Below are 26,814 nucleotides of genomic sequence, written 5' to 3'. Positions count from 1 at the left end.
ATTACAAATGATATTCAATACTGAAGAGCAGTTCATTAGACCATGTATGTGTGTCCTTTTTGAAAATTCTCTCTAACCAAAGCACTACGATATGTGAGATTCTGCCCCCCAATAATATATTGTTATTTTTCCAACGCATTCGAGGTCTGATCAATTCAAGAGGACTCATAGTATTTTTAAGGCTGTGAGAGCTCCAAGGGGGAGGCAAAAAGAGTGGACAGTCATTTGAATCACTGAATGACAGGCTGGGCTAGCTCCCTGTATACATTAATAAATTAGAATTTTAATTGTGTCTCTGTCTGCAGGAGATGCCCCAGTACTTTAATATGTACCAACAATTGGCTATGTTCTGGAATCTGCAATGTGGCCTCCGCTGCTGACCTCTGAAGCACAATTCCCAGTCTGACTACGGAAACTGTTCAGTTTGATCCTTTCAACTTATTTGAATCCTGACAAATAAGCTCACAGCTGAAAGGTCAACACAGTCATATTTCATCCTCCAGAGCTGTTCTTAAGACATCTGCACAACAAAGCACTGCTTATAGCACCTGACATGGGACCTCAGTGACACTGGACCTCATTAAAAATGTCCCCAGCATTCACACACATGAAAAGGCATATGGGTTGGTGATGGCTGACCAAATAAACTGCTTTTGGAAGTGTTAGTAAACAATGCACATTGTCATTCAACTCTGCCAGTAAAGTGCTGCTATCATGCTGAACTTCCTCTAGACGGTGACAATTTCCAAGCAGACGTAGAAGCACCAGAATGTGTGGCCCAAGGTCAGTTTGATCTCTGTAGGATAATTTGGGTGCTGGTATACTGGTTCTCTCTGATCTGAGAAGAGGCAACCCAAGCTAGAATTTGGGTTGACCTTGTGATCATCTTAATCGGCATCAAGTTATACCCACCAGCTCCCACTTACAAATTCCTCTCCAGAATGCCCAGCGTGGGAAACTCATCTTTGCTTCCCATCTTGAGCGATGCCCACTGTTAGCTATGTAAGTAGTTGAGCCACCTGGTACCTGCCCTGCAAGTGCCCTCCCTGTCCTGGACGGGAGCATGGGCTACTCCATGTCAAGTTTCTTTAAAATGTCTATGACAATTTTCTACTCCAAGTCAAAGATTCAAAGTAGATTTTTATGAACTCACTCCTTCCACTCCGCTAATCCCTGCCCTCAATGTGCCTGAAATGAGAAGCTGCCAAAACGGTCTTTTTGAGTATCTTTACATAAAAGATGCTTGCCAATCTTTATCAATGATTCAGAAATATTTGGAAAACATCCAGTGAATAATGGAGTAGGTATTACATTCATTACTAGGTGTATTAAAAAATACAGTATCTTCCTTAATCCCAATACGTTCTTGACAGTATTGACATTTTGGGTTGAATAATTCTCTCTTGTGGGATACTTTCCTGTGCACTGTAGGATGTTCGCAGCCTCCCCGGTCTCCCTCTACTAGAGGCCAGTAGCACCCATTCCCCCCAAGTTGTGAGAACCGAAAATGTCTCCAGACACTGCCCAATGTCCTTTGAGGGGTAAAAGCACTCCGGCTGAAAACCACTGCACTAAAGTAACATTTGTGTGTGTGTGTCCCATTTCCAGACAGATCACAAGAGAATGAGTGACATATGTGAGCACTATGGACTTTTCCTCATTGGTAAGCCGCACTGCCTAATAAGCAACCCATGCCAACAGCTCCTCCGCCTCCAATTAAATGGTCTCATTAGATTTGCTTACTCCCAACAACAAAAATGTTGGTTGAACAGACATTTTCCCCCCAAATGTCATGTTCTAGTGTTAAACAAAAAAATGAAGTTTTTTGCAGAAGATTTCCTTACAGGATTTGCAATTCTCAACACAATCCACTTCTGAATGGCTTATCAGCTGTCTCAAAGTGTATCATCAACTTTAAGAAAAAAAAAGAAGAAGAAAAAAAAAAAAGACTTGCTACCTGAAGGGCTGGTTGTTTGTCATTCCTCTTGGGAGACTTTAATCCACTAACTTGCTGCTGTTGCTGCTGGAGAAGAAGCTGTCTTGCCACTTGAAGTGCCTGCAAGGAAAAATGGAAGGAAAACGTTTGTGTTACTACACAGGTTCAGGGCCTCCTTCACAAAAAAGTATTCTAGGAAGGACACATGAGGATGAGATCTTGACTTTTCCATTTCCGGGCAAATGAAACAGCAAACCAAACTTCCCACCAGTCTAAGTTGGAAAACTTTCCAGAATGTGTTTACGTTTTCTTAGAGTTAGCCAATTCCATCCACAGTTCCTCGGGCGTAGCAGTCCATCTGAGCAGACACTTGATTCCTACCATAAATGTGACATGAAATGTAGAGTATGAATGATTGGGACTTTGAGGAAGGAGGGCAGAGAGAGGCCAGGAAGGACCTGGGCAAAGCCAGAAACTTCGGAGACAATAAAGGGCTCTTTTCAAAGGTACCTTCATACTCCTCCAATTCTTCTCGTGGGAGCTAGGCAACTCGAGTTGAAAGTAACACGTTCACCTCATTTGAGTCCAAATAAAGAGGAAAAGCTAAGTGGTGGACCACACTGTGGGTAAAGTTATTTGTGAAGGAAGATCAAATCAGGGTGACCTTGATGGACTACGTAAGAAAAAATCTTGGCCAATCTGACCTCTAAGTCCACTCAAAGGGTACCTTACACGCTTGTGAATAAAACTGACTGTGTCAAACACAAATGGGTCCTTCTGAGCTTACACCATGGGCTGGTTTTTATTTAAAGCTAGAAACTGGGGAGGTGCTATCGACTGGAGATAAAACCAAAGGAGAAAAGGAGACTCCTCCAAAGGCAGAACGCTGACCAATGACTGACCAATCTTTTTCGAAAGCTCAAATAAAAAAGTATGTCATCAATAAATTTTCATGCAGTCATTCAGTGACAAAGGACTTAATAGGAATAACAGCTAGCCCCACCTTTCCAAAGAGGACAGCAGGATTGGCAACAGAAAACTGAAATTTGCAGGCACTGTGCTAGAAAATCACACGAGAAGTTACATTATTTGAATCAATTCAGCTGAGAACCAAAAATGTACATATGGACAAGATGTTGAGAAGGCTCGTTAAATGATGCGCCTGGAGTTTAGAGACAAAACAAGATTTACTGGGGATCACATCAATAATCATTGCTACATGACAACTCATTATTTGCACCTGAAAGAAGATTCACACAGAGACGTGGTCAACGTATCGAAAAGATCTGACACTATAATCTTAGAAAGTGTGAAAAATGGGCTAATGATGGTAGTGTGTTCCTCAAAGAGGAACAGATGTCATTTACATAAGAAAACAGTGTTTATAGTTCTAGGAAAAGTTAGAGTGACACGGTGCAGTGGGGAAAGGCAAGATGGTACGGGGTTTCCCGTGCAGCAAACTCAGAGGAAGGGCAATGAGAGTGGTCAAGGGGACTACTGTTCATGAAAAGATGCCTAAAAATGTTGAATCAGCAAGAGGAGTACTTCTCCTCAAAGGACAATCTAACTAAACCGAGCTCATGACTGTACCGTTGTCACAAAGAATATTTTTAAGACGCTATGTAACGTTGCGTGGTGGCTTTGTGCCTAAGAGGTCCAGAGGGAGGAAATGAAACATACGCACAGATAAAGAAACGGGTGACAAAGAAAAGATCTTGGGAAAGACGGACCCCTCCTATCTCACCTCCCTACTGCACCCACCCTTCTTGTCCCTTCAGTAGCCTTCTGTCTACTGAACTCACCACGACCAGCCCTTCAGATGGAACGGACAGGCTATTTCATCTGGGAAGGGAGAGGCATGTTCGAGAAAGCCTGCCTGCAAGAGCCTTGAGAAGAGAGGCTGTCTGAGAGGGGCATCTGGAAGCCAAGACGCCTGGGAGAGTTGCCTGAGACTCCAGCCTGCTGTCTCCGAGGAGGATTCACCACCATCACTGGACTCCGGGTTTCCTTGTCTCCTTGGAGACGCTCAGTACATGCGTAGGTGTAAAAGTGGGCAGAGTGAAGATTTCATTTATATCATATAAGAAAAATAGTCCCGTTGCAAGGTGCCTGCAGGAGCAAGAGCCTCTCCTCCTACTGTGTACGTCCTCTTAGCTATTTTCCATGAAGGTTTTATGGCTTTTTAATGTAGGAAAGGGAACTGTTATATATTTTAAGTGCTACCTTCAGAGCTCCCAGAGTCATAGACTGATCAGCCAAGAAGGGTCTGGCTACTGGTTGGAAAGGCAGACAGAAGGTCTGTAGATGACAATGAAAAGATCGTGCGGAGAAAGATACGGTGGGGAAGAGGAGAAAAGTTAGGTGCATTCAAGACCAAAACAGAGCAAGCAAAGGAGATCAGAGTAGCGGCAACTCCGCAGAGTCACAAATCTTTGTTGAAATAATTTACCACGTTTCACCAAATACTTGGAGAACAGGGACTCAATTTTCAAGTACTCAAGTCTCAGAGAATCTATACAGTGAGCTCCTCATTTAAGCAAAAGACATACTAATAAGTGTCCTTTAAAAAAATGTACATACACACAAACCTATTCTTATATGAGCAAGTTCTCATAAACGCACTTCAGCAAAAGAAAGCATAGGACTCAAATTTAAGTTTGCAACAAATGTTTACCGAGCTGGCTCTATACATTTCAAAATTAGCTACTGGAATCCTTGCAATTTTTCTGCTGGGTTGAAGGAAAAAAAGTCATTTATGTGTGTAACATCTTTTTCAGACCCAACATGGGGGAAATCAAATTACATAATCGCGTAACATCCAGCCCTTTCACAGCATTTCAGACAAAGCCACACCAAAGAAGATAATTAAAGATAGAAGCACAGGGCAGAAAAGGTTTAGGAACTTGTATGAACACAAGGGAAATTTTAGTCAAACTACTGAAGAGAGAACAGATGATGAAGATGTGTAAACTGGCCTCCAAATTTCACCCTCAAAATGAATGCAAACAGGTAAAATAACTTCAAATATTTGGGATGGAGAGACAACCCTAGTGCAAAGAATATATTCATCTTGAGGGACTTCCCTCATGGCGCAGTGGATAAGACTCCGCGCTCCCAACGCAGGGGATGCGGGTTCGATCCCTGGTCAGGGAACTAGATAGATCCTGCGTGCTGCAACTGAGAGTTCGGCATGCCGCAACTAAGAGCTGGCGCAGCCAAATAAATAAATAAATCTTTTAAAAAATATATTAAAAAAGAATTATTCATCTTGATATGAATTGTTATGAATTATTCCATAATAATTCCCTGGCCTCATCACGAGTATGAGAACAAAGTCGGGGCAAAGTACTAACGCTTCCCCACCTTCCGAAAAATCAACTAAGGTCTCAGCCAGAATTTTAAACCTAATTTATTAGAACTTATAAAGTGCTATGAAATCAATCACTAAAGGGCATTTGCTTTTCTGATTTCCATGATATTTTAATCACTGTAATCTAGATTTTAAATCGTCACAAAAAAGAAGAGAAATAGACCCTTAGTGCACCAGACTATGTATATGACATTATAATACAAATCCCTTTTTTTTTTAAAACACCTTTATTGGAGTATAATTGCTTTACAATGGTGTGTTAGTTTCTGCTTTATAACAAAGTGCATCAGCTATACATATACATATATCCCCGTATCTCCGCCCTCTTGTGTCTCCCTCCCACCCTCCCTATCCCACCCCTCTAGGTATCTACCATGTGAGTCAAAGATGCTTATCGTCATATTCACTGCTGCTCAGTAAAAAAATTTGTAATGACTGATGGGATCCCCTTTGGGAATTGCACCACGGACCTACATCCACTTTGTTTCCTATACATGCTGACTTGATAGCCATTTTTACCTGTTCCATGCATCAAAATCATAAAAACCAGATTCACGTCTTTCATCTCAGATTCCACTGCCTAAACCTCAGAGATGTGTCCCAACATGACTAAGGAGTGAGGACGGACTTCTCGTATTTTTATAACAGTTTCTCAATCATGATTGGAGCAAGGTCCCTTAAGATATCCTGTTTGAAGATACAAGTAGATCCTTTAGCAGCTATAGAATAATAAGATTCAAGTAGATATTTTGTGTGTGTGTGTGTGTGTGTGTGTGTGAAAGAGAGAGAGACAGAGAGACAGAGGGAGAGGGGGAGAGAGGGGGAGAGAGAGGGAGGGAGAGGGAGGGAGAGGGAGAGAGGGAGGGAGAATATGAATAAATAAAAGAATTTCCCTTGTAAGAAGCAAGGATCAACTGTGACTCAAGTTCCAGACCAACTGCTTGTGTAAATAACTTAAAAGGTTCCATCCAATCTCTGGAGACCTTTTACTCTTGGTGGTGGTTTCCTGGGCTGGGTTGAGTCAACACTTCCTTTAGAACAGATGTGACAATTGCCTGGCCCTGGATAACGTGGTGCTGTACTTGACTGCTAGGCTGGAGTTACAGTAAAGATGCAGTTCGAAGATGTCAGTGTGAAGGCGAGTGATAAAACCAGGCACTTACGGCTCAGTCGCACACAATCCCATGTATTGTCCTTCAACAGATGAAATCAATGGCCCTGTGAGCTAAGAGGAGCCAAGGCATACACTGCCTTCCTCTCTGCCTTGGCTGCTATCTATGCCCCGATCTGCCCAAGGGGTTGAAGTCTCCTTGTGGTCAGCACGTCACGGACCCCAGCCCGAGCTGGGCACTCAGAAGGTCAGGGGGACTGGTGCTGGGTTGCTAGTTTGGCAACACGCTAGTTAGTTTCATGGTGACTGGGGACCTGGACAGTTTTGACACATCTTCCATTCTTCTGGTTCCAGATGACTTCATTCTCATCAGTGCCTGCCATTCCTTGTAAATACGTGCCATCTGTTATTTACAAATTATATTTTACATCAGCATGTTTGTAACTTTCGAGCTATTTACATCTCAAGTTCATGGCAGGTGCTTGTATTTGGGGGGTGAGGCATCCTATGAGGTATGCTATGTTTAGCGTGTTGATCAAGGTAGCCAATGTTCAAAAAACATGTTTACCATATTTTAAGAAACACCAATGTGTTTACATAAAATATGGTTTAAGTAAACATGCACACATACATAAAGCAACCCGGTAGGAGAAAACAGACAATTTTTTTTACGTAACACACTTGGTGATGAGACCTGAGATCAGTACTGATACATGGAGGTCTTCAAAAAAATATGAGGCACTGCAGCATTTTAGGTCAAGGGTCAGCAAACTTTAGCCCAGGGACCAAATCCAGCCCATCACCTGTTTTTGTCCAGCCCATGAGATAAGAATGGTTGTTACTTATTTAAACAGTTGGGAGAACAACAAAAAAATATTCTGTGACATGAAAATCACATGGAATGTAAGTTTCAGTGTCCACAAATAAAGTTTTATTGGAACACAGTCACCTTCATTTGCTTCCATACCACCCGGCTGCTTTTAGGCTACAAAGCAGAGTTAAGTCCTTGTGACAGAGACTGAAATGCCTAAAATATTTCCTATCTAGCCCTTTACAAGAAAAGTTTGCCAGCTTATCTTAGGCTGCTATCTGTATTCTGAGATTCTCATAAGATTCCCCTGGACACAGTTTTACATAAACAGAGCTTTCAATCATTTGGCCAGAATAATTTTAGAGTGGAGCTAAGATGCAAGGATGTTACTAATTAGCTATTCTTAAGGCTCAAACTCATTTTTGATTTTCTGAGAAGGAACTGGGGCAGGAACACAAAATACATCCACGTACTCCTCTATCTGAAACCATTTCAAACTACTTGCGAACGCTGAACGCATGTTTCTTCTTCCCACAGGTCATTTATAGCAGTTCAGAGTGAATCTCATTCTAGTGCGAGGTTTTCAACGTGCCCTATTGGCCAGTGGAGAAGGGCTGGTGACTTCCTGTCTGCCCCGAGAAGCTGTCCCATCTCCAGCTTCAAAGGCTGCTCTGAGTCAGTCACCCTTCCTCTAGTTTCTTTTCCTAGACTCTCCGCACCCCGCAAGATCAAACCTGTTTCTCAGATAATTTCACAGGCTAATCAACAGTCACTGCGTAGATGAGGGTGGAAGGAAAAGCCAGCAATAAAAAGCCACATGGGAAGCTTAGTAGGAAAGAAGACATGTTCTCTCCTCTATTTCTCAACCTCTACAGACACCTCAAGTCCCTCCAGAGCACCTTTTCCCCCTACGCTAATTTGCTATCTTGGCTCAACTCCAGCAACTAGCTACCATCTAAACATGAATGCTCCTCATGGAACCCAATCTGACAGTTGCTCTGGAGCAAGACCCAGAAATAAGTATGCAGGGAAACTCCATCACCCCCTTGCTTTGGACACGGTAAGTATTCCAGTGCAGGATGAAAAGCAGGTTTGTGGGTTACTTTAAGAAAAGAAATGATGGTGGCTGACAGAACTAGAAGCACTTGCACAGAACCAACAACATTCCAAGGCAGTGAGTTCTCCAACAAGAATGCAAAAAAAAAAAAAAAATATATATATATATATACACACACACACACACACACACACACACATATACATATATATGTGTATATGTATATAATTTACAACTAGAGCACTTGGTTATCACAGGAGAATGGAAAAGTGAGCTAATCTCACAGAGGGATTTCAGTGATTATGAATATGAAAATATTAGATGCCCAAGGAAAGATTCCAATTCTAACGATTGTGTAAATATTAGATACCCAATGAAAGATAGCACTATAGCAGACCCTCAAGTCATGTTACTGGTGACATAAGTAAACAACAAACGAAAACATACTTTATCAGGACTTTAATGCACAGAGGGCAACAACAACCAACAAAAAATCATCAGAGAGCCTTTAATTGTCTCTTTGCACCAGTCACTGTTTGGTCTAATCTGTGATACTGCAAGTAAGGGTGTAGACTCTGAGCATTCATTGGTAGTCGATTCACTTGACTCCACCCCCCAAAAGTAGGCGGGGCCAACAGCAATGCCTTAGATCATTTGGGACAGTGGATCTGAATCTGTGACCCAGACAAGAAAGGTTCTACGGAGCACCACCCATCCTCAAGAGTTCTGACAGCTCTATAAAGTGTCCTACACTTTGAGGGCATTCCAGCCGATATTTAGAGAGCGCGTGGCTTTCTCCAAATGTTCCACAGCCTCTGCAAGTGAGTTTATGAGACAACAGCTGGAGAGACGTGGTGAAAAACTGGAGCAGAGACCACCTCACTCCTACGACTCTCCAAAACTACGTGTTCAAGTTAAAAGCAAAAGGGACAGGAAATGGAAAAGTCAAAGTCCCCTGTCGTCACCACTGTCCTAACTGAAGAAGAAGACAGGGCCGTGAGCAGTGTCACCTCCACCTGTGCGGGTGGAGAAAGATGACGCCACCAGCCAGCGTCCCCTCCCCAACCGGGACCACTGCAATTTCTGTACTGTCCCACACCAGCTTGAACCTCCATCCTCTAGATCGACTTCCAATGCCACGTTTCCCAAATCTTTACTGACAAGATTTCATGTTCCTTAAGCTACACAGAGGATGGTTTTTACTGCTATGACATTTAATAGTCATATATTCTTTGCTTTAAAATCTAACAAATAATGCAAAGACATGAGTACAGGTAGCTTGGGAGTGTGTGTGAGTGTGTGTGAGTGTGTGTGTGTGTGTGTGTGTGTGTGTGTGTGTGTGTGTGTGTGTGTGTGTGTGTGTGTAGGCAATCCATTAGAGCATATTTTCTTAGGAGAAAAGATGGCAAATGCCATTTCCTTCTTCTTTTTTAAACATTTGATTTTTTTTATTTTTTATTTTTAGAAGAGCTGGGATGAAGGAGAGCAGAGTTATGCAACTGTGTTCTTGCACCATGCCATGAATTCACCAGCATTAGTGCTGCAGGGTTCAAACACCATCTCATGCACCTACTACAGGAGACTTGGACTCAGAAATACCAGAAGGCTGTAGACAGGAGGAGGCATTTTGCTATAAGCCCCACCCCCAAAGGAAACCTGGGAAGCAGAAAAAGGGTCCGCAAACCCCATATTCACTTGCAGTTATGAATAACCTTTTTTATTTGTAAGGCGCCCAGAAGATGCCTCCTGCCGAAGAAGGTCAAAGTTAGGCACTTTCACAAGCCAAAAGGAAAAGGGTATCTGTGATCCTCTTGCAAAATCAGCTGAAGTAAGTGTAATGGCTACAAACAGGCAGAAAGTCTGTTTGAAGTCTCTTATAAGAGCAGGAAAGAAAAGCCCCACCATCATGCTCCTACTCCAAACACCTATTAACACAGGGCCCCCCAAGCACCTTGTTGAGGCCCCGGTTGGCTGCTCCTGGCGGGAGCCAGTGCCAGACGCTGAATCACCACCACCGGGTCTCCGGTACCTGAGTTATGTTTGGAAGGATTCCATTCAAGCACTGCCCAGGCCTGAGCCTGTCTAGCTCATGAGAGTTGACAAGACCACAGCCTGGGGTACCATGACTGGAGGCAAGATTAGCACTGCAATGAAGTAAAACAGAAGTCAACTTTATTAGACAGTATCTAAAATGTTAAGCAGGATGCTGCAGCAAACCCATTTCCCCTAGTTAAGGAAGGACCAGACTGTACCCAAAAGTGAATAAATAAACCGACCCAGTCCTTCTCCAAGTTCCCTAGGTAGAAAACAGCGGGGGTCAAATGCGAGACTAAATGAATCCAAGGGATCTGTTAACTCACTGTATTAACCTGCTGTTTTCTGCAATTGCCTTTTATGAGGGTGCAGCCCGGTAACTCTCATGAATAATCCAGATTCTTATCTTTTCATACCTTGGAGTGAGCCTTTGAAAGCTGCCAAAGAATCTGGCTGGAATCATGCTCAAAATAAAGAAGAATTTTCTATGATTCTACTCGTAACACTGAACTTAAGTTTCTGCTCAAGCAAATGATGCTGTATCCATTTTTCTTCTTGTAATATAAGCCACACATACTCGAGATGCCCTAACAGGAAATAAACCCTTAGAAGGCTTCACTTCACAAATTACCTTCCTTTCCTTAGCTGAATTTTGGGCAAAGAAGCAAGAGTGAGAACCAAGTCCAGCTGAGATAAAAGACAAAAGAAAGAAATAGAAGAAAGAGGAGGGGAAAGACCCAAATATGACTAATAACCTAAAGTTTGGAACTACTCACTCTTGGCCAAAGTTAGCCTAGATAGAAAAAAATCCAAATATTTTCCAGTAATTTACACTTGCAAAGCAGTTATTGCAAACAGCGAAGAATATACCTGTATAAGACCTTAAGAAAGGAGGCACATCTAGAAACACAGGGGCAAGTGGAGGGTCATAACTCCCCGCATTTAGAATACTAAAATAAAAACAACGTATTGAATTGCTTACTACGTGCCAGGCACTATGCCAGTTAGTTGCTTTATACTTTTTATTTTATTCTTCGTTCCCAAACATTTCTAAGGGAAGCAGGGGAAGGGCTTATGATTATCAATTTAAAGTGGAAAAACTAAGATGGTGAGGTTTGGTGACTTGCCCAAGGTCACAAGTCTAGTGAGTGGTTAGGACAGAAATACAAAAACAAACGTTGTCTCCTGAAAACGTGATACTCACATTCTACCAAGGTCAGTGATTAGACCAAATATGGCCAAGGGTAGTTCTGGCAAATGGACATGCAGTCCTACAGAGCCAAAAATGCATGAATGAACGTGCGTCCCGATGCCTTCGGGATGAAGGGAAGGGCCTCGTCACGGTACCACACTTCCTAACTCATCTGTCCCTTTCTCCCACACCGAAGACTTGCTTTTTTTTTTTTCAACCAGATCTTCCTATTCCCAGGACTCTTGGAGTCACAGTCACATCTGTAATTCCCTTCTTCGTGTTCTCTGCCCACATTTACATGGCATCCAAGTATCTTCTCCATTTAAACACTACCCTTCCCAGACAAATACTGCATGACCTGACTTACACACACGGAATCTAAAAAAGTTGAATTCAAAGAAGCAGAGAGTAGGATGGTGGTTGCCAGGGGCTGGGGGGAGGGGAAATGGGGAGATATTGGTCAAAGGGCACAAACCTTCTGCTGTGTGAGTTGAATAAGCTCTGGGGATCTAATGTACAGCATGGTGACTACACTTAATAATACGCTATTGTACGCTAGAAATTTTCTTAAGAGGATACAGCTTCAATCTTCTCACTATACACACAAAAGGGTCACTATGTAGAGGTGATGGATAAGTTATTTAGTTTGACTGTGGTGATCTTTTCACAATGTATACATACATGAAAACGTCAAGTTGTACACCTTAATATAGATACCATTGCTTTATGAAAACCTATCTCAATAAAGTTAAAAAGTAAAAAGTAAACGATATCTTTAAAAGTTAATAAATTCTACCTCTTCCTAAAAACTCAATCCAGTTCCTTCAAGCGGCAGAGTCCTTCCCTTGGGGCCCAAGGGACCAGCGCTGCCTGTGAATCCCTGTAACATCCGGGGTTTCCACTGCTGTGACGCCAATCCCCAAGCAGGCAGACAGGAAGAAATGAACAAGCCCAGCTATCTCTGAATCTCCCTCAGAATTATCTATCCAGATTCATCCATCTTCTCTGGGGATACTGATGCTGTCACCATCATTCCCTGATTTTGATCCTTTCTTCAAGTCCCAGTAGAGACAAGTCCCCTGTTCCGTGGTTCAACTGAGCCAAGGTTGGACCTTTGCAAGAAGAGCGTTTCATAAAGCAAACAATGGAGAGGCTGAGCTGAGAGAGCACAGATTTCTTCTCACAGTTTAACTGAAGTCCAGCCACAGTTCACACACCGGGGCACCTGTCTCTCTGCTCCACCTTTGTCTAAGTTCGACCTGTCTCTTTCCACCCACCAGACATGGCTTTCAGGTCAAGCAGGATTTCTGGCCCCTGTTTTTTCAATCCACTGTAGATTCTCACATTCTACTATAGTTGCTTGCTTCTCGTTTGAGTGGTGGTGGGGAAGGGGTGTTAAGTAACTGTATGAAAGTTTTTTGCTCTGAATGCTTTTTCCCCCTCACTTTTATTGAGATGTAATTAACATGTAACACTCTAATAGTTCTAAGTGTGCAGCATGATGATTATATATATATATATAAACGATTACATATATATATGATTACATGTATATATAAATGATCACCGCAACAAGTTTAGCTAACATCTATCACCTCACGCAGTTTCAATTTTCTTCTTGTGAGGAGAACTTTTAAGATCTACTCTCTTAGCAACTTTCAAATACACGATACGGTGTTATTAACTTAAGTCACCATGCTGTACATGACATCCCCAAAACTTACTTATCTTTGTACCTTTTGACAAACTTCACCCACTTCCCCAATTCCCCACCTCTGGCAACCACCAATCTGTTCTTTGTTTTTATGAGTTTGATCATGTTAGATTCCACATACAAGTGAGATCATACGGTATTTGTCTTTCTCTGTCTGACTTATTTTACTTAGCAGAATGTTCTTAAGGTGTACCCGTGTTGCTAAAAATGGCAGGATTTCCTTCTTTTTATGGGTTAATAATATTCCTGTGTGTGTGTGTGTGTGTGTGTGTGTGTGTGTGTGTGTGTGTGTGTGTGTATGTACATCACATTTTCTTTACTCATTCATCCATCGATGGACACTTTGGGTTTTTTCCATACCTTGGCTACTGTACATAATGCTGCAATGAACATGGGGGTGCAGATATCTTTTCCAGAGAGTGATTTCATTTCCTCTGGATATATACCCCCAAGTGGAATTGTTGGATCATATGACAGTCCTATTTTTAATTTTCTGAGGAACTTCCATACTGTTTTCCATAGTGGCTGCACCAATGTACATTCCCTCCAGCAGTGCACAAGGGTTCCCTGTTCTCCATATCCGCACCAACACTTGTTATCTCTTGTCGTTTTGATAAGAGCCATTTTAATAGGTGTGAAGTGACATCTCACTGTGGCTTTGATTTGCATTTTCAATTAAATGTATTCTTAAAACTGTTCTGGTTCCTGGCCACTGGGGATGAGGAAGATAATAATAAAAGGTGCAATTTTGTGAGTGTTTATTGCCTGACAAGTACTACACAGTAGAGACACACAATCTCATCAAATTTTCACCATCGTTTGAGGCATCATTATACCCAGCTAACATACATGGAAACACAGGAACAGAAAGGTTAAATTCTAAAGATTATGTGAGATATGCATAATCCTTAGCACGGTACCTGTACATGACAACTACTTATTTAATGGAAACCAGTACTAAGTACACTGCCCCATACATAAGAAGATATATTTTGTGGGAAACAAAGATTCCTCTTCCCCAGTGATCTCAAACCATTGGCTATCCTCTTTAGAGAGACACTGAGAAAACCACAGCATCCTCTATTGAGCCCAGAGGGATCTAAGGCAGACAATATTCATTGTATGAAAAGCGAACTGAGGACAAGAGGGCTGATGTGATTTACCCATGGTCACACGGATGACGTGCAACTGAGAGGCCTGTATCCTTCCGCTGGCAAAGGCACTTGAGCAAATATGGCTCCTTCTGACCCTCACCAAACCCTAACCCATGCCTTGCCTTGACTCGTACAATAATACAGAGGGAACGGCTGGCTGGAAGCCAAAGGACAAGCCTGGGGGAGATGAAGGTACTGATGATACAGCTGCCAGGTCATGACGAAGAAACGATGGCCAACATGTACTGAATGCCAACCGCGTATCTGGCTTGGTTCTACATTGTTGTACATAAACAGAAAGTCTACCGAATATGCCAAAGGTCACAGAGTCTGGCTTAGAATCCCTGCCCTTGTACTTCAAGAATGACACAACCCAAAATGGCCACTAACCCGCAAATCCATGGATTTGGAATTCCTGCATTCACGTGGAACTAGAACTACTCGCTAGACATGACAGATCTTTAGAGAAGAATTTAGAAATGTCTGGAAGAATATATTCAGTTAATCCAAGCCACACTCAAAGGTACTTGGCAGTGAACTTTTTGAAGATTTGATCACTCTGGTCAAGGAATTAGAAACATTTTCTTAAGAGGGAGGTTAAAAACAAAACTGTTCATCAACAGTGTTCACAGAGCTGTGCTCATCGGGTGACAACGATCTTTGGAGCTTCTGGTCCCTGCAGTGTAGCATGAGGTGGAACTTGAGTCTCCAGGCATGAAGAAATAGGGATTCCCGGGGAATCTGGGGGAATTACTGACCTTAGGAGAAGCATAACATTTCCAAAGAAAGAGAGGCTTACTTCATAAAACATTAATGTACTTCTACAGAAGCAGCATACATGGTGGTGAAGTGCCCACCCGTCATCCTGCCTGGATTTGAACCCCAGCTCCACCACTTGCGAGCTGTGTGACCTTGGACAAGTTACTTAACCTCTCCTTGCCTCCGTTTCTTCATCAGTAAGAATGGGAGAAAATAACAGTCCCTATATCATAATTAATACATACAATGTGCATCGCCTAGGGCCTCACAATGAATAAGTGCTTCTGAAATAAGTCAGATAAAGATAAAGATCATATGATAGCACTTATATGTGGAATTTTAAAAAATGATACCAATTAACTTATTTACAAAAACAGAAACAGACTCACAGACATAGAAAACAAACTTATGGTTACCAAAGGGGAAGTGGTGGGAGGGATAAATCCGGAGTTTGGGATTAACAGATACACACTACTATATACAAATTAGATAAACAACAAGGACCTACTGTATAGCACAGGGAACTGTAGTCAGTATCTCGAAATAACCTATAATGGAGATGAATTTGAAAAAGGACTGTGCTGTACACCTGAAACGAACACAACATTGTAAATCAACTATACTTCAAATAAAAAAAAAAGCACTTAAAAAATGATTACTCATTTTATAAGATATGAAAAACACATAAATGAATTAGGAAAATAAAAAGTCAACTGTAATATCCTCATCTACACATGACACCCTGACAACATTTGGGGGCATGATTACATGAACTACTTTTCTGAAGCAAAACTGGAATCATTAATTACACGCTTTTGAAAATCCCTTTTTGAAATTAAAAACCCATTTTGAACGGAGACTTTTCAAACCTAATTTCTACGTTCAGCTTCCAACCAACAAACAGTGCTGGGAACCAAATAACCTAAATTCTACCCCGCACCCTATTCTAGAGACTTCCGGAAAAGGTTTTAACCTAAGACTTAAAACTGCAAATGGCATGTGACTAATTTTTACTCTGTAAGTAGTAACCATAGGAAGGAGTGCAAGACACACTAGAATTCAAGAATCACACGGTAACACTGAGGGTTAACAGAATGTTTCGATTCTTTTGCCCCAAAGCCCACAACCGCGAGTAACTTCTCACTTTGCACTGCCAATGAGCAGGGTCTCTGCAAAGAACCAACTAACTTGATTTTTGTGGAAGTTAAATTGCCAACATCATATTGAGTTAAAGTGAAACAAAACAAAAATCAAAATTTTAGCCCAGGCTGTATCTTAAAAAAAAAAAAAAAATCTCCTAACTTTTCACGCTGAAGAGATTAAAAGTAAGCGTGATCTCTTCACCGGCTTCCCCCTTCCATCTCCATCAACTCCAAGCACTAGATGCATTTTCCAGTCCAGTTTCTTCATGGTAAAATACTTTCTCATGAGACTGCCTGTGGTCAGGGCTGAGTATGTCACAGGAAAAACGCTTCTCATGGCATCTAGATCATACCCCTTCCAGCTCGTGCCTGACCATGAAATACAGACACACCCGGAAATTATAAACTATTTTAACAACAGGACATTTTCCCACCTCAAAAGTGGGATCATCATCACAGCCCACCTATGTCCCAAGCATGTTCCAAGTACTGACGAGTTAGCATTAGTCGGGCACTTTGATTTGCACGAAGGGCTGTGTATAGGTACAAAGTGTGACGATCCAACACAAGTGCCTTTTGGAGAGTCACCCAAGATGACAAAAAGAGGCGGCGGAAAGGCTACTGCTTCTATGGTTGTCCTCCCCAGGACGAAGCCACCTCCCAGGGACACGCATGCGGGGCAATCCTGATGGAGACTGCGCTGTGTTTGAGTGTCGGCTGCATTGTTCCCTTATATAGTCAATGGAGAGGGAATCCCTCTGTGTGCATATTTCCTATCCACATTCCAAGACAGTATAGGCAATGAAACAGATTTTCAGCTGTGATTTATAGGGCTGGATGTGACCGGGCCAGGCACTGTGCTAGGATCATGCCCATCATTTGTTCAGGGTGTGCATACATGAGGCAGCCCCTGACCAAAATCGTGCTTTAGTTATTAAAAGACGTGCCCGTGAGAGCATGTACGCATAGGTCAGTGCTTGGCTGTGTATAAAGAATCTCCATGCACTGATGCAAACCCCACTAGAGAACGAAAGCAAAAAAATTAAATTTTAGTTTGCCTGTTTAAAAATCTACGCTTCATGTAGATTTGAGCCTTTCCCTAGGCCTCTGGAGGACTTGACCTGAGATAACCAACAGCCCTGCAGGTCATTTTTTACACGACATAAGAATAAAGACGTGAAGATGTTTCTGAGGGCGTCTCGGAGACCTACAAGCCGTCTCTTTGCAGGACACCACCTGCCCGACACGTTCTAAGAGAGGAGCAAACAGTTGGACACTAATAAATGACGCTGCTCACCAGTCACAGAAACTCTGGTATATTTCCCTTTAACTGAGCTCTTTATGTTTCGATGTAAAGTCAGAATATAGCCTTCAACAAAACTGTAAGAGCTACAGATTTATCCAATGGCGTCACTGTTTAAAAGACACACACACTCTCTCACATACAACATACAAGTAGAGCTACTGAGGCAGGCATAACTAAGGAACGCATCTAGAAAAGCCAAACTACTGACCAACTCAACCTGGGAAATCCTGTGCCATAAAACCATCCACCACAGTAGATGAATTCTCAGTAAAAGCCTGGCGAATTCTCAGAAGGCCAAGAGGCTCCTGAGTCTTAAGGGTTAACTTGGTTGCCTTGAAAAAGAAAATGACACATGTAATTTCCTTTTATCATAAAACAATGCATTTACTCTTTTCTGTATGTCTGTTAAAGGGCATGGCTTTCTGAGTGGAAAACAAAACAGAACTTGGTCACATGTTTATTTGCTTCAGCTACTCCCTTCCCCTTCTGATAAATAATCAAACATGCCATCCAGAAAAAACAAAACCAGCGAGCTGGGAAATTTGATGGTCATCAAATAGACTGCGATACCAAGAAAATCGGCCCACTGTTCCCACACTGAGTTTTTGGCCTCCACACCTACACTAACATCTGAGTAAATACCTCCAGTCACTCTTTCCATTTTCCCTGCAATTACTCCTACTGTTATACAAATTGTCCTCAAGGCAGTCGCAAACATAATTTTTTTTTCTTGCAAAGTAGAACAACTTCTGAATCTGAAAAAAGCCAGCCTAGCAAGATAGATACACATGTATATACACATACCTATTTTATTTATTGAAATGCTTCTTCCATGACAGGTGGGGGACAAGGACAGAGCCTGTTTCTTTCTGTATTCTAATAGATGGCTGATTTAGACGCTAAAATTGAAGTATATTTAGTCTGGGGACTAACAAACAAGGTTTAGGGTAATAACAATTCCCTTCAGATCAAAAGAGCTAATTTTCTACTTCCTGTCTATTCCCTGACCAGTACACAGTGAAGAAAAAAAAAAATTAGCACCTGGCTTACCAATTATACTGAAGGTGGTTGGGTCAGGGTTGGGGGAGGGGTGTGGGGAGAGGGGAGGGGGGCCAGAGGGACGTCCACAGCGGACAGGAAAAGGTGGAACCCTTTAAAAAAAAAAGTCAAACCATGTGTTGAAAAACTCATTTCCAGAGAAAGGACCCAAGGAGCAACCACGTCACTCTTCGGCATAGAGAGAAGCAAGCAGCCCAGGTTCGAGGGCTTTCCCTGCCATCCTAATTATCCACAATGAGCATTCTGAAAAGACCCTTCCAACATCAAAGTTAACAACCATCTCGGAAAGTGAGGCGGGCTTTCTCTTTCTTTTTTTTGCGGCCCACTCCATTTAAACAATAGTAATATGAATGAGATAATGACCGTGCTTGTTTCAGCAGTCTGACTTTTATTGGCATGAAATTGGTACAAATATTATCAAGACCGATTCACAAACGATGACGGGGTCATGATGCACACATGGAGGACAATCGTGCAGATGCAGATTACCAAGCCGCCAACCCTGCACCCTCTCACTCCTGGTGATACCAGGAAGGAAAAGAAGGCGACACAAAACAATCTCACAAATAAGCAGAGCGAGGTTCTAATCTCCGTTCAAGCTCCTAAACCGGTCCTGACGACACACGGCTGCTGACTTAGCTGAGACTATCCGGAGACACATTTGAAAGCAAGAGTGAAGTAACAAGGAGTTAGAACGAACCGGTCCTCTCAAAGCTCTAAAAAGAAAAACGTCTTTGATGGAAGTGGGGGGGGGGGGCGCCAGAAAGAGCAGTAAGTAAGTTGAATCATCTTATTTTGCCCTTCAGAGAATGTCTGTGCAGGAGCAGATCCTTAGTTTTAAAAGTTTAACCCAGCGAAAATGTTCTTTTTTTTTTTTCCTCTGGACACTTACAGAGAAAATGAAGAGTTTGATCGAGAAAGCTCGCACTGTCTGCCCTTGGATTTCCGTCTTCTTGCTGTAGATGGGTTCTGGCTGTTTCTGTGAAGCGGGGTTGCCGAATGGTAAAAAAGATGTTTGAATAAACAGGAAGTCCTGTGCGACTGAAGCACACTCGAGGAGAAAACACACTGGAACATTGCCCTTTGTAGGCAACTTAAGGGACGCCTGCCTCCACGGTAGCTGCCTGGGCTCTCACTAAATGACAAAGAAACCACAAGAATTCCTCAAGTAATTCTTCACTTTCAAAGTTGAGAGATCAGTTGGAGCTTGGAGGTAATTTTCAAAGTTGCATTTAGCACTTAAAGAAATCTATTCAGGCTACACTGTATCTAAATCACCCCAGGTCTGCGAGCAAGGACACAGCATCAGAAGTGTGCCGGGGCTAGACCCAGCCCTAGCCAAACACAGCTCATTCACGCAGACAAATACACACCGACGGGGTTTTGGGCAGCCTGCTCCTGAGATATTTTTGTGGTGACATTAACATAGGCAGGATGCTTTTTTTTTTTTTTTTAAAAAAAAAAAGGAAGAAAGAAAGAAAAGAAAATTCCGATTCTGCAGACTTTAGAGGATTTTGTCACACGTATTTTTAAAGAACGCATCGCCTGCATTCCAGGGATATGCCCCTGAGCTTGCTTTTGCTGCTTTTCCTTTTCTCTGCAAATCAACCAAACTACCTGTTTAGCTTGAGATGCCTAGCTTGCCTACCTGAACACTCCTGAAGCCACCCCAAACTAATTATCAAAGTCCTGTCTTCCGTCACCCGAGTGAACTTGACAGATACTGTAAAGAAAAGTGAACTGCTGAAGGCAGAGAAGTCAGCTTGAAAAATAGGATGAAGAGCTGAACAGCCAAATTCAAAAAAAAAAAAAAAAAAAAAAGAGAAAAGAAAAGATAAAGGGGGGGAGGCGGAGGAGGAAGAAAAAGGATTCCTTCTGAAAATGCATTGCTGCTGTGGCAATGTTCTTCTGCCATGGAAGCAACTGATTTGTTATCGAGCATGGAACGCTGGACTCTCTGTCATCCAGGTGCTAATACTCGGCTAAAATAACTCATTGGGAACTGTCAGTAGGATGTTTACATAGGCCCCAATCTTTTCTTCATAGAAGGAAATTTTTTACTGGAATTCATCTTCTTTTGATCTCACATTCAAAGCAACGGCAGCTTGATAGACATTCAAGTCTGAAAGCAAATCCAGACGCTGAAGATAAACCGCCAGAATATGACAGGCAGAAGCATCTAAAGCTTATAAAAACCAAGAGAACAGCATGTCGCCTGAGTATTACAATAGCAGAAATCAAGAGACATATTAGGTGGAACAGATCAGCCACAAAAACAGTTCAAAAGGCAGATCAGAGAAACAGAGGACGAGGCTAGGAGGGAAAAAAAAAAACAGGGAAAGATCTGGTTTACTGCCTAACCTCCCTTCTGAGCCCTGCAGCTTTTAGATGCCTGCCTCTCCAGTTTTAGAAGGGGTGGAGTATCCAATTCAAATGTTCCTGTCTAACTCAGCCAGTCTAGTTATAAACGCTGCAGATGACTTCCTAGCAATCCATTTCTAAGGGGCAAGGGAAAAAGACAGACCTTCACCTGTCTCAGTGTCCAACATGCTACATTTTATTAGCAGCCCCTGCATCTGCTCTGTCATGTAGTTTCAAGAGGCACATAGCCTGGGCGCCAGGCAAGTGGGTGGCAGGAAAATCAGTCCTCAACAGAAGAGCTCTAAGCGGTTCGAGACAGGGCTAGAGACTTCTGAGCAGTCCGGTTCCCTAAAAATGGCTAATTACTAACTGAACACAAATGCTCCAGCCTCAGTCACACAGATAGATGAGTTCAGGGCGATGGACAGAAAACTGCTCAGTACCTACTCACTTTGAAGTCAACTAAGGCAATTTCATAAAGGAATTATTGCAAGAACTTTCTTAGAGGTACACAATTATTTCTCTTAAAAATAAGCCACTTATTCTAATTAAAGTCAGGGTGTCTAATGAAAATAGTAATTCTCCCAACAATTTTGCACTTAGAGCTGTTTGTTAATAAACACTGAATGTGAACAGGCAGCATCAGGTTAAAGGGCAAGAGAATTCCACATTATAATTTAGCCTGCAGTTACTCCTGACTGCAAACACCTCCTGGGAGCACAGAGCCAGATCATTTCTACAGCACCCTTGGATTTTGAAAATCAGCCCCTCCCCCATTTCTGCACCATAACCCAACAGTGCAATGTGGATTTAAAAATCCACTAACCAATTTTAAAAGCTGTAATCAGTTTAGGGTTTGCCTCATGCAAACAAGATTCCTGGGTAACTAAGTTACACACGTGAAAAACAAACAAAACAAACAAACACAACACAAACCCTCCCGGATTCTGAGCCCATTTTGTAAAAGGCATCTTCGGTCACGCTTACATAGCTGTCTGATGTGCTAAGCCGATCATCTGTCTTTAAACTGTACTACTTCAATATATGAAAGTTGCCACTACTCTTCTCCAAGCTAAAAAAATAAATAAAAAGTTGCTTTCAATACTCACTCCCAAAGTCTGCCAACTAAATATTCTACGTTGCTGTAATGGTTCCATTTACCCAAAACAGGGAGGTCTACCATGTAAAGCGGAATGCAAATTCCTTTATATATTATAAAATACATTCTTCCTCTGCAAAGAATGCTGTCACTCCCATGGTGAGACACGGAGGAGGAACACTCGTTTCTCACAGCCATGAAAAGTCTTTTTAAAAAATCTGCCATGTATAAAGACCATCATTAGTATAATTAAATGACTGTTGGGTTTTTTTTTTTTGATATAAACAACTTTTGATCTGTCATTTCAAAACCTCATAATAATATCATTAAAGAGCTACCATTTTTAAAAGAGAAATTGTCTGCTTAGGGCCATGGACGAGTAGCCATGCTCTGGGCCGCTTCCTCTCTTTCCCTTTCAGACTTCTGCTGGACTTGAATGTCACCCCAGACCTTGAATCCTTGAATGTGAAATGGCTTCACGCTAATTGCTCTAATTGCTTGAAGATGTGCTGGCAGGTGAAACCTGATCCCCGTGGCCATTGTAGAGACCAAGAACAACACTGGAATGTTTACACAGTAGTTTGATTTTAATAGACAGAAGGGCTGAGTTTCAGACAGCAAAAACACAGCTAATAGGTGACCCCTTAATGTAGTCTTCCTTTAAAAAAAAAAAAAAAGAAGACACACAACAAAAAACAATTTCATGTTCTAAAAGGCAGTGTCCTAAATGCCAAGGTTATTTGCTTGACTCTTGGAGTGAGTACACGTTACGTTGCACCTGACATTTATACCCGAAACTCCACGCCGAATACATTTTTTTTTTTTTTTTTTTTTACCTTAAAACAAAAAAGCACTTTATATGTCAGTCACCTTACAAACAGATTAGGACTGTATGGTATTTCCAAGTAAGTGCCTTCATTTAAATTTTAAATTGAATATTTTCCACTACCGCAAAACTCCTTGTCCCTTAAAGGAGAAGCCTTGTATCTCCTTGTTTATTCCTTTGGTTCTTCTGCTTCCCCCTCCACACACCCCCCCATCCCCATTTATGGAACTCCTGACCCTTGTACATTCCTGGATTGCAGTTAAAGTTGAATCCAAACCCTCTCATGTTGGTGCCTTAGACAAATATGCATCCTTCTGGTGCCTTTTTTCTTTGTAACCGTGTGGGACTGTGGTCTGCTTCTCATCTAGAGGGACTAAGGCAGCCAGGGGAGTGGCTGACATAGTTATTCAATGACAGTGGCCATTCTCCCTGGATATTTTAATGAATTGAGATGGATACAGAGGTCTGACAATGGTTCCCCAGAGCCGGCTCTTAACAGAGCACAAATGTAACCGGGGCTGGACGGGAAATATACTACAGCAAGACCAAGATAAAAATACAACAGCACCTACAAGGTGTCATTAACAAAAGGAAACCCACCAAGGTTAGGGGTAGGCTTAGACAGGTGTTGAGATACAGACATACATACATACAGGAATGTTTCATACAGAGCCAAGGAAACACTGTGAAACAGGAACTAAGAATTAAACACGTATTATAGAATATCACAAAACAAAGAACTGATTTTAAGGTTAAGCTGGGCAATTAAAAGCAATAGATATACCTTGTAAATAAGAACAGAGAAGTAGGGAACACCCCACACAGCTGGAAGGCACTGTCTAATGGCTGCTCTCTAAGTTATGCTGTGTATCAACTTCTGATAATGAAATAAAAAAGGCGGAAGAAAGGGTGGCGGGGAGTCCTTTTAAAGCTGTGAAAACGCTTTAGTTACATAAGCTAAGTAATAAATATAGGAGCTTCCATTGCCCAGACTATTTGTCCCCAAACGCTGAAAAGACAAAATGATGAAACAAAAACAACTGCTTACAGAACACCCTTTCAAATCACAGCCGCCTGACACACATTTACAGACACTCATACCTTGTTTTAAAAGTTACAATCTCCTATTAAGAAGTAATGCTTCCTTCTCTGAAAAAGGAGGAGGGGACAAGTAACCATTTATCCATTTAAAGATTAAGTATAAACTAGTCCAAGCCAGTGAGAGGAACACGGAGGGAAAAAGTAAACAGGACCTCACCCCCCTACCCCAAAAATAGTTCCCCTTTGAAAGCTCCATGCAGCTAGTGCCTGGTACCAAGGGCTGCCCCGTTCCTTGGAGGGGTCAGGAAAGCTATGCTAAACCGACAGGTTCCGTTTACAGCAGGCCAGAACTTTGTTTGGATATACTGGCCTTGCTCCCCGCCAGCTTAACAACAGATGGCTAGAAAACTTTCATTATGCTGCACAGGACTGAACTGCAAACAATCTAGAAAACTGTGAAAAGTTTAACTCCCTCGAAACCAATGTGGCAAACCAGGACCTGCCCAGAGGACTGTGGAAGTGATGGTTAAAACAAGGGCACTTGCTAACTTCCCAAGTCAACTCAGGCACCATTCCAGACGCCAGAAGAGCAGCGACCCGCCCAAGTCTTGAGTTTAACTGTTCAAAGCCCAGACCTTAAAAGGGGTTGTAGTTGACGGTCCCTTCTTTTTTTATTTCCCTAAAATGTACTGTCAGACTTTCCCTCGCCTTGGGAGAAAGAAGATCTTCCTCTAGACAGTTCCCAAGCTCCCTTCCTGCTTTCCTTCCCTCCGGAAATCGGGAGGATGAGGCCGAATAGTTTCGTTCTAACACCCAGATTTAAATATGATTTATCCAAATCTGCCTATAATTTAAATATTCATTAAATTGATTCAATCACATGAACCCTAATATCTCCTAATGCTCCAAGACAGGTTATAAATGTACCTTCAGAGGTTTAATTCAATTGGCAGTCTGAGAGGTCTTATCACTGGAAATGTGTTATTTTCATATTATTCAAGAAATGAACAAATGCATTTTCCACAGATGTATTTGAGAAGCTAGCCTTTCCTGTTATTGAAAGAAAATTGTGTTTATTACTCCTTTAGCATAGTGTAAACTCATAAACGTCAACAGAGAGTACAAGGAAAACTGTCAACTAAATATTGTTTCCTTCATGAGCTGCTCTTCCAAGTCAATTACGCCTTTCAGCTTCTGGGGCATTGTATGATAAACTGGCAGTAAAAATCATTCACATTAATATACCATGGTGCCTTGCCTGCAAAAGGTAATTAAAGAAGTAAATGACTCATAAGAATAGACATATTAGCTGCAAAATGAAAGGCAACTGAGCTGCCACATAAAAATATGTACCATTAAGATATTGCATTTTCATATTCCTGTAATCAGCTTCAGTAGACTAATGCTTATTTAATCCAGTTCTGTGCTAAGTCCATCAACAACTGTTTTTTGCTGTTTTCTCCTTGACTGAACATTATGAGAGCAGGTTTGGAATAAATACTGCAATGAGATTTTTGCATCCTCAGTTGAAGAACAGGTTTTTATATTTTAAAATCTGTTTTTCTCTCTCTGAGAAATATAATGTTAAAAAAAAATTACTGGTGGAGAAAAATATATATATAAATTATATTATATAAAAATATGTAGTATATTATTATTATATAAAAATATATTCAGATCTGTCTCCTAGCTAGACATGTCTCTTTAAATGGCAGAACATTTCAGGGAAATAATATTTGTTCCCACATTCACTGTTTCGGACCCAGACCATTATCAGCACAGGGGATATGGTGTCAGGCCTTTACTTGCCAAATCTCTGCTGCCTTTATGAAGTGCTCCCTTTTACTGACATTAACAATGTCTTCCATTAACATGAGCAAGAGGAAGGCAGTTTATCCTCCGGCAGAGGTGGAAAGAGAAGGCAGGAAAGGAAGAGGGAGATGGCAGGTGGGGAGGCAGGAGAGGACCCCAGACTTGCCTAGTGGCCTCTGCATTCTCTTCCTTCCAAAGGGCTAGCCACCTGACTGGATAGAATCTTCTGGAAGACACGCGACTGCCCCTCAAATTAGGGGCTCTAACTTTCCATTCTCTGGTTTCTGAACTGACATTTGGCTGTATTCTTCCCATCCTTCATTTCAGAGTTCCCTCGCCAGGCCAGCCAACCCACAGGAAAGCATCACCTATGCGGTCTGAGAGTTTTCACTCAAGTTGCTCACCTCCCTGCTTCTGAAACCTTGATCTTGACCAGTGAGCTGAGTCCACCGTTTGCACTATTCATATTTCTTGGAACGTTTAGATGCATCAAGTTTCCTGGAGGCTGTAGAAATTCCTGTTCTTGTGGAAATTAGGGCTCTTTCTTGATGACCAATGCGGGCCTAAGGCTTTGCCAATTCAGTTTGGGAGTTTTGGCTTTCAAAACTCTTGCAGTGCCTCTGGTGTTAATACCAGCAATGAAAATCGGCCTATAAAACATTAGGATACCTGTCTCCTATCATGTTTGCCGGCAATTCTCTCACTTTCAATAACTCTAATTGATCAAAAAATCCAAGAGAGATTCCTGACCTCTGTTTTTGTTTGTTTTTTTTTTTTTTAAATCATAGGTTTTCAACAAAGGCAAAGTTCTAGATTTCTACACAAGTTGCACCTTCGCCCCTTCTCTCCTGGGAGTACAGAAATTTCCAAGGCTTTAAAACTCAACAGTAGCCAGCCGGGCCCTCAAGGACAGGCCAGGATGTGAGGACGGTCCTACAAGGACCCTCTGCTGCTTATTTATCTTTTTAACAGTTCTCAGAACTGCCGAGAGCCTCCTAGATTTAGGCTGGATCTTTCCTTGTAATGTATT

At 41.9% G+C, this 26,814-nt stretch overlaps 1 protein-coding gene across 14 annotated transcripts in view; it reads right to left on the bottom strand.

Annotated features, from left to right (window-relative positions):
- The window catches only part of FOXP1 (forkhead box P1), a 599,574-nt gene that overhangs the window by 149,856 nt on the left and 422,904 nt on the right, over positions 1 to 26,814 (bottom strand). For 13 of the 14 annotated variants that reach the window (XM_082346185.1, XM_082346181.1, XM_082346180.1 and 10 more), the window contains one exon: positions 1,958 to 2,056. In XM_082346185.1, the coding sequence (XP_082202311.1) occupies positions 1,958 to 2,056 (99 nt within the window). Of the gene's footprint in view, positions 1 to 1,957; positions 2,057 to 19,537; positions 19,704 to 26,814 lie in introns of those variants that run through there. The other variant, XM_082346184.1, reaches the window with a different exon arrangement.

This window comes from Balaenoptera borealis, assembly GCF_965194805.1.
Source record: "Balaenoptera borealis genome assembly, chromosome: 12".
NCBI classification, from domain to species: domain Eukaryota; kingdom Metazoa; phylum Chordata; class Mammalia; order Artiodactyla; family Balaenopteridae; genus Balaenoptera; species Balaenoptera borealis.
Note: the sequence above shows the minus strand (reverse complement) of the source record. Positions and strands in the feature narration are given on the sequence as shown.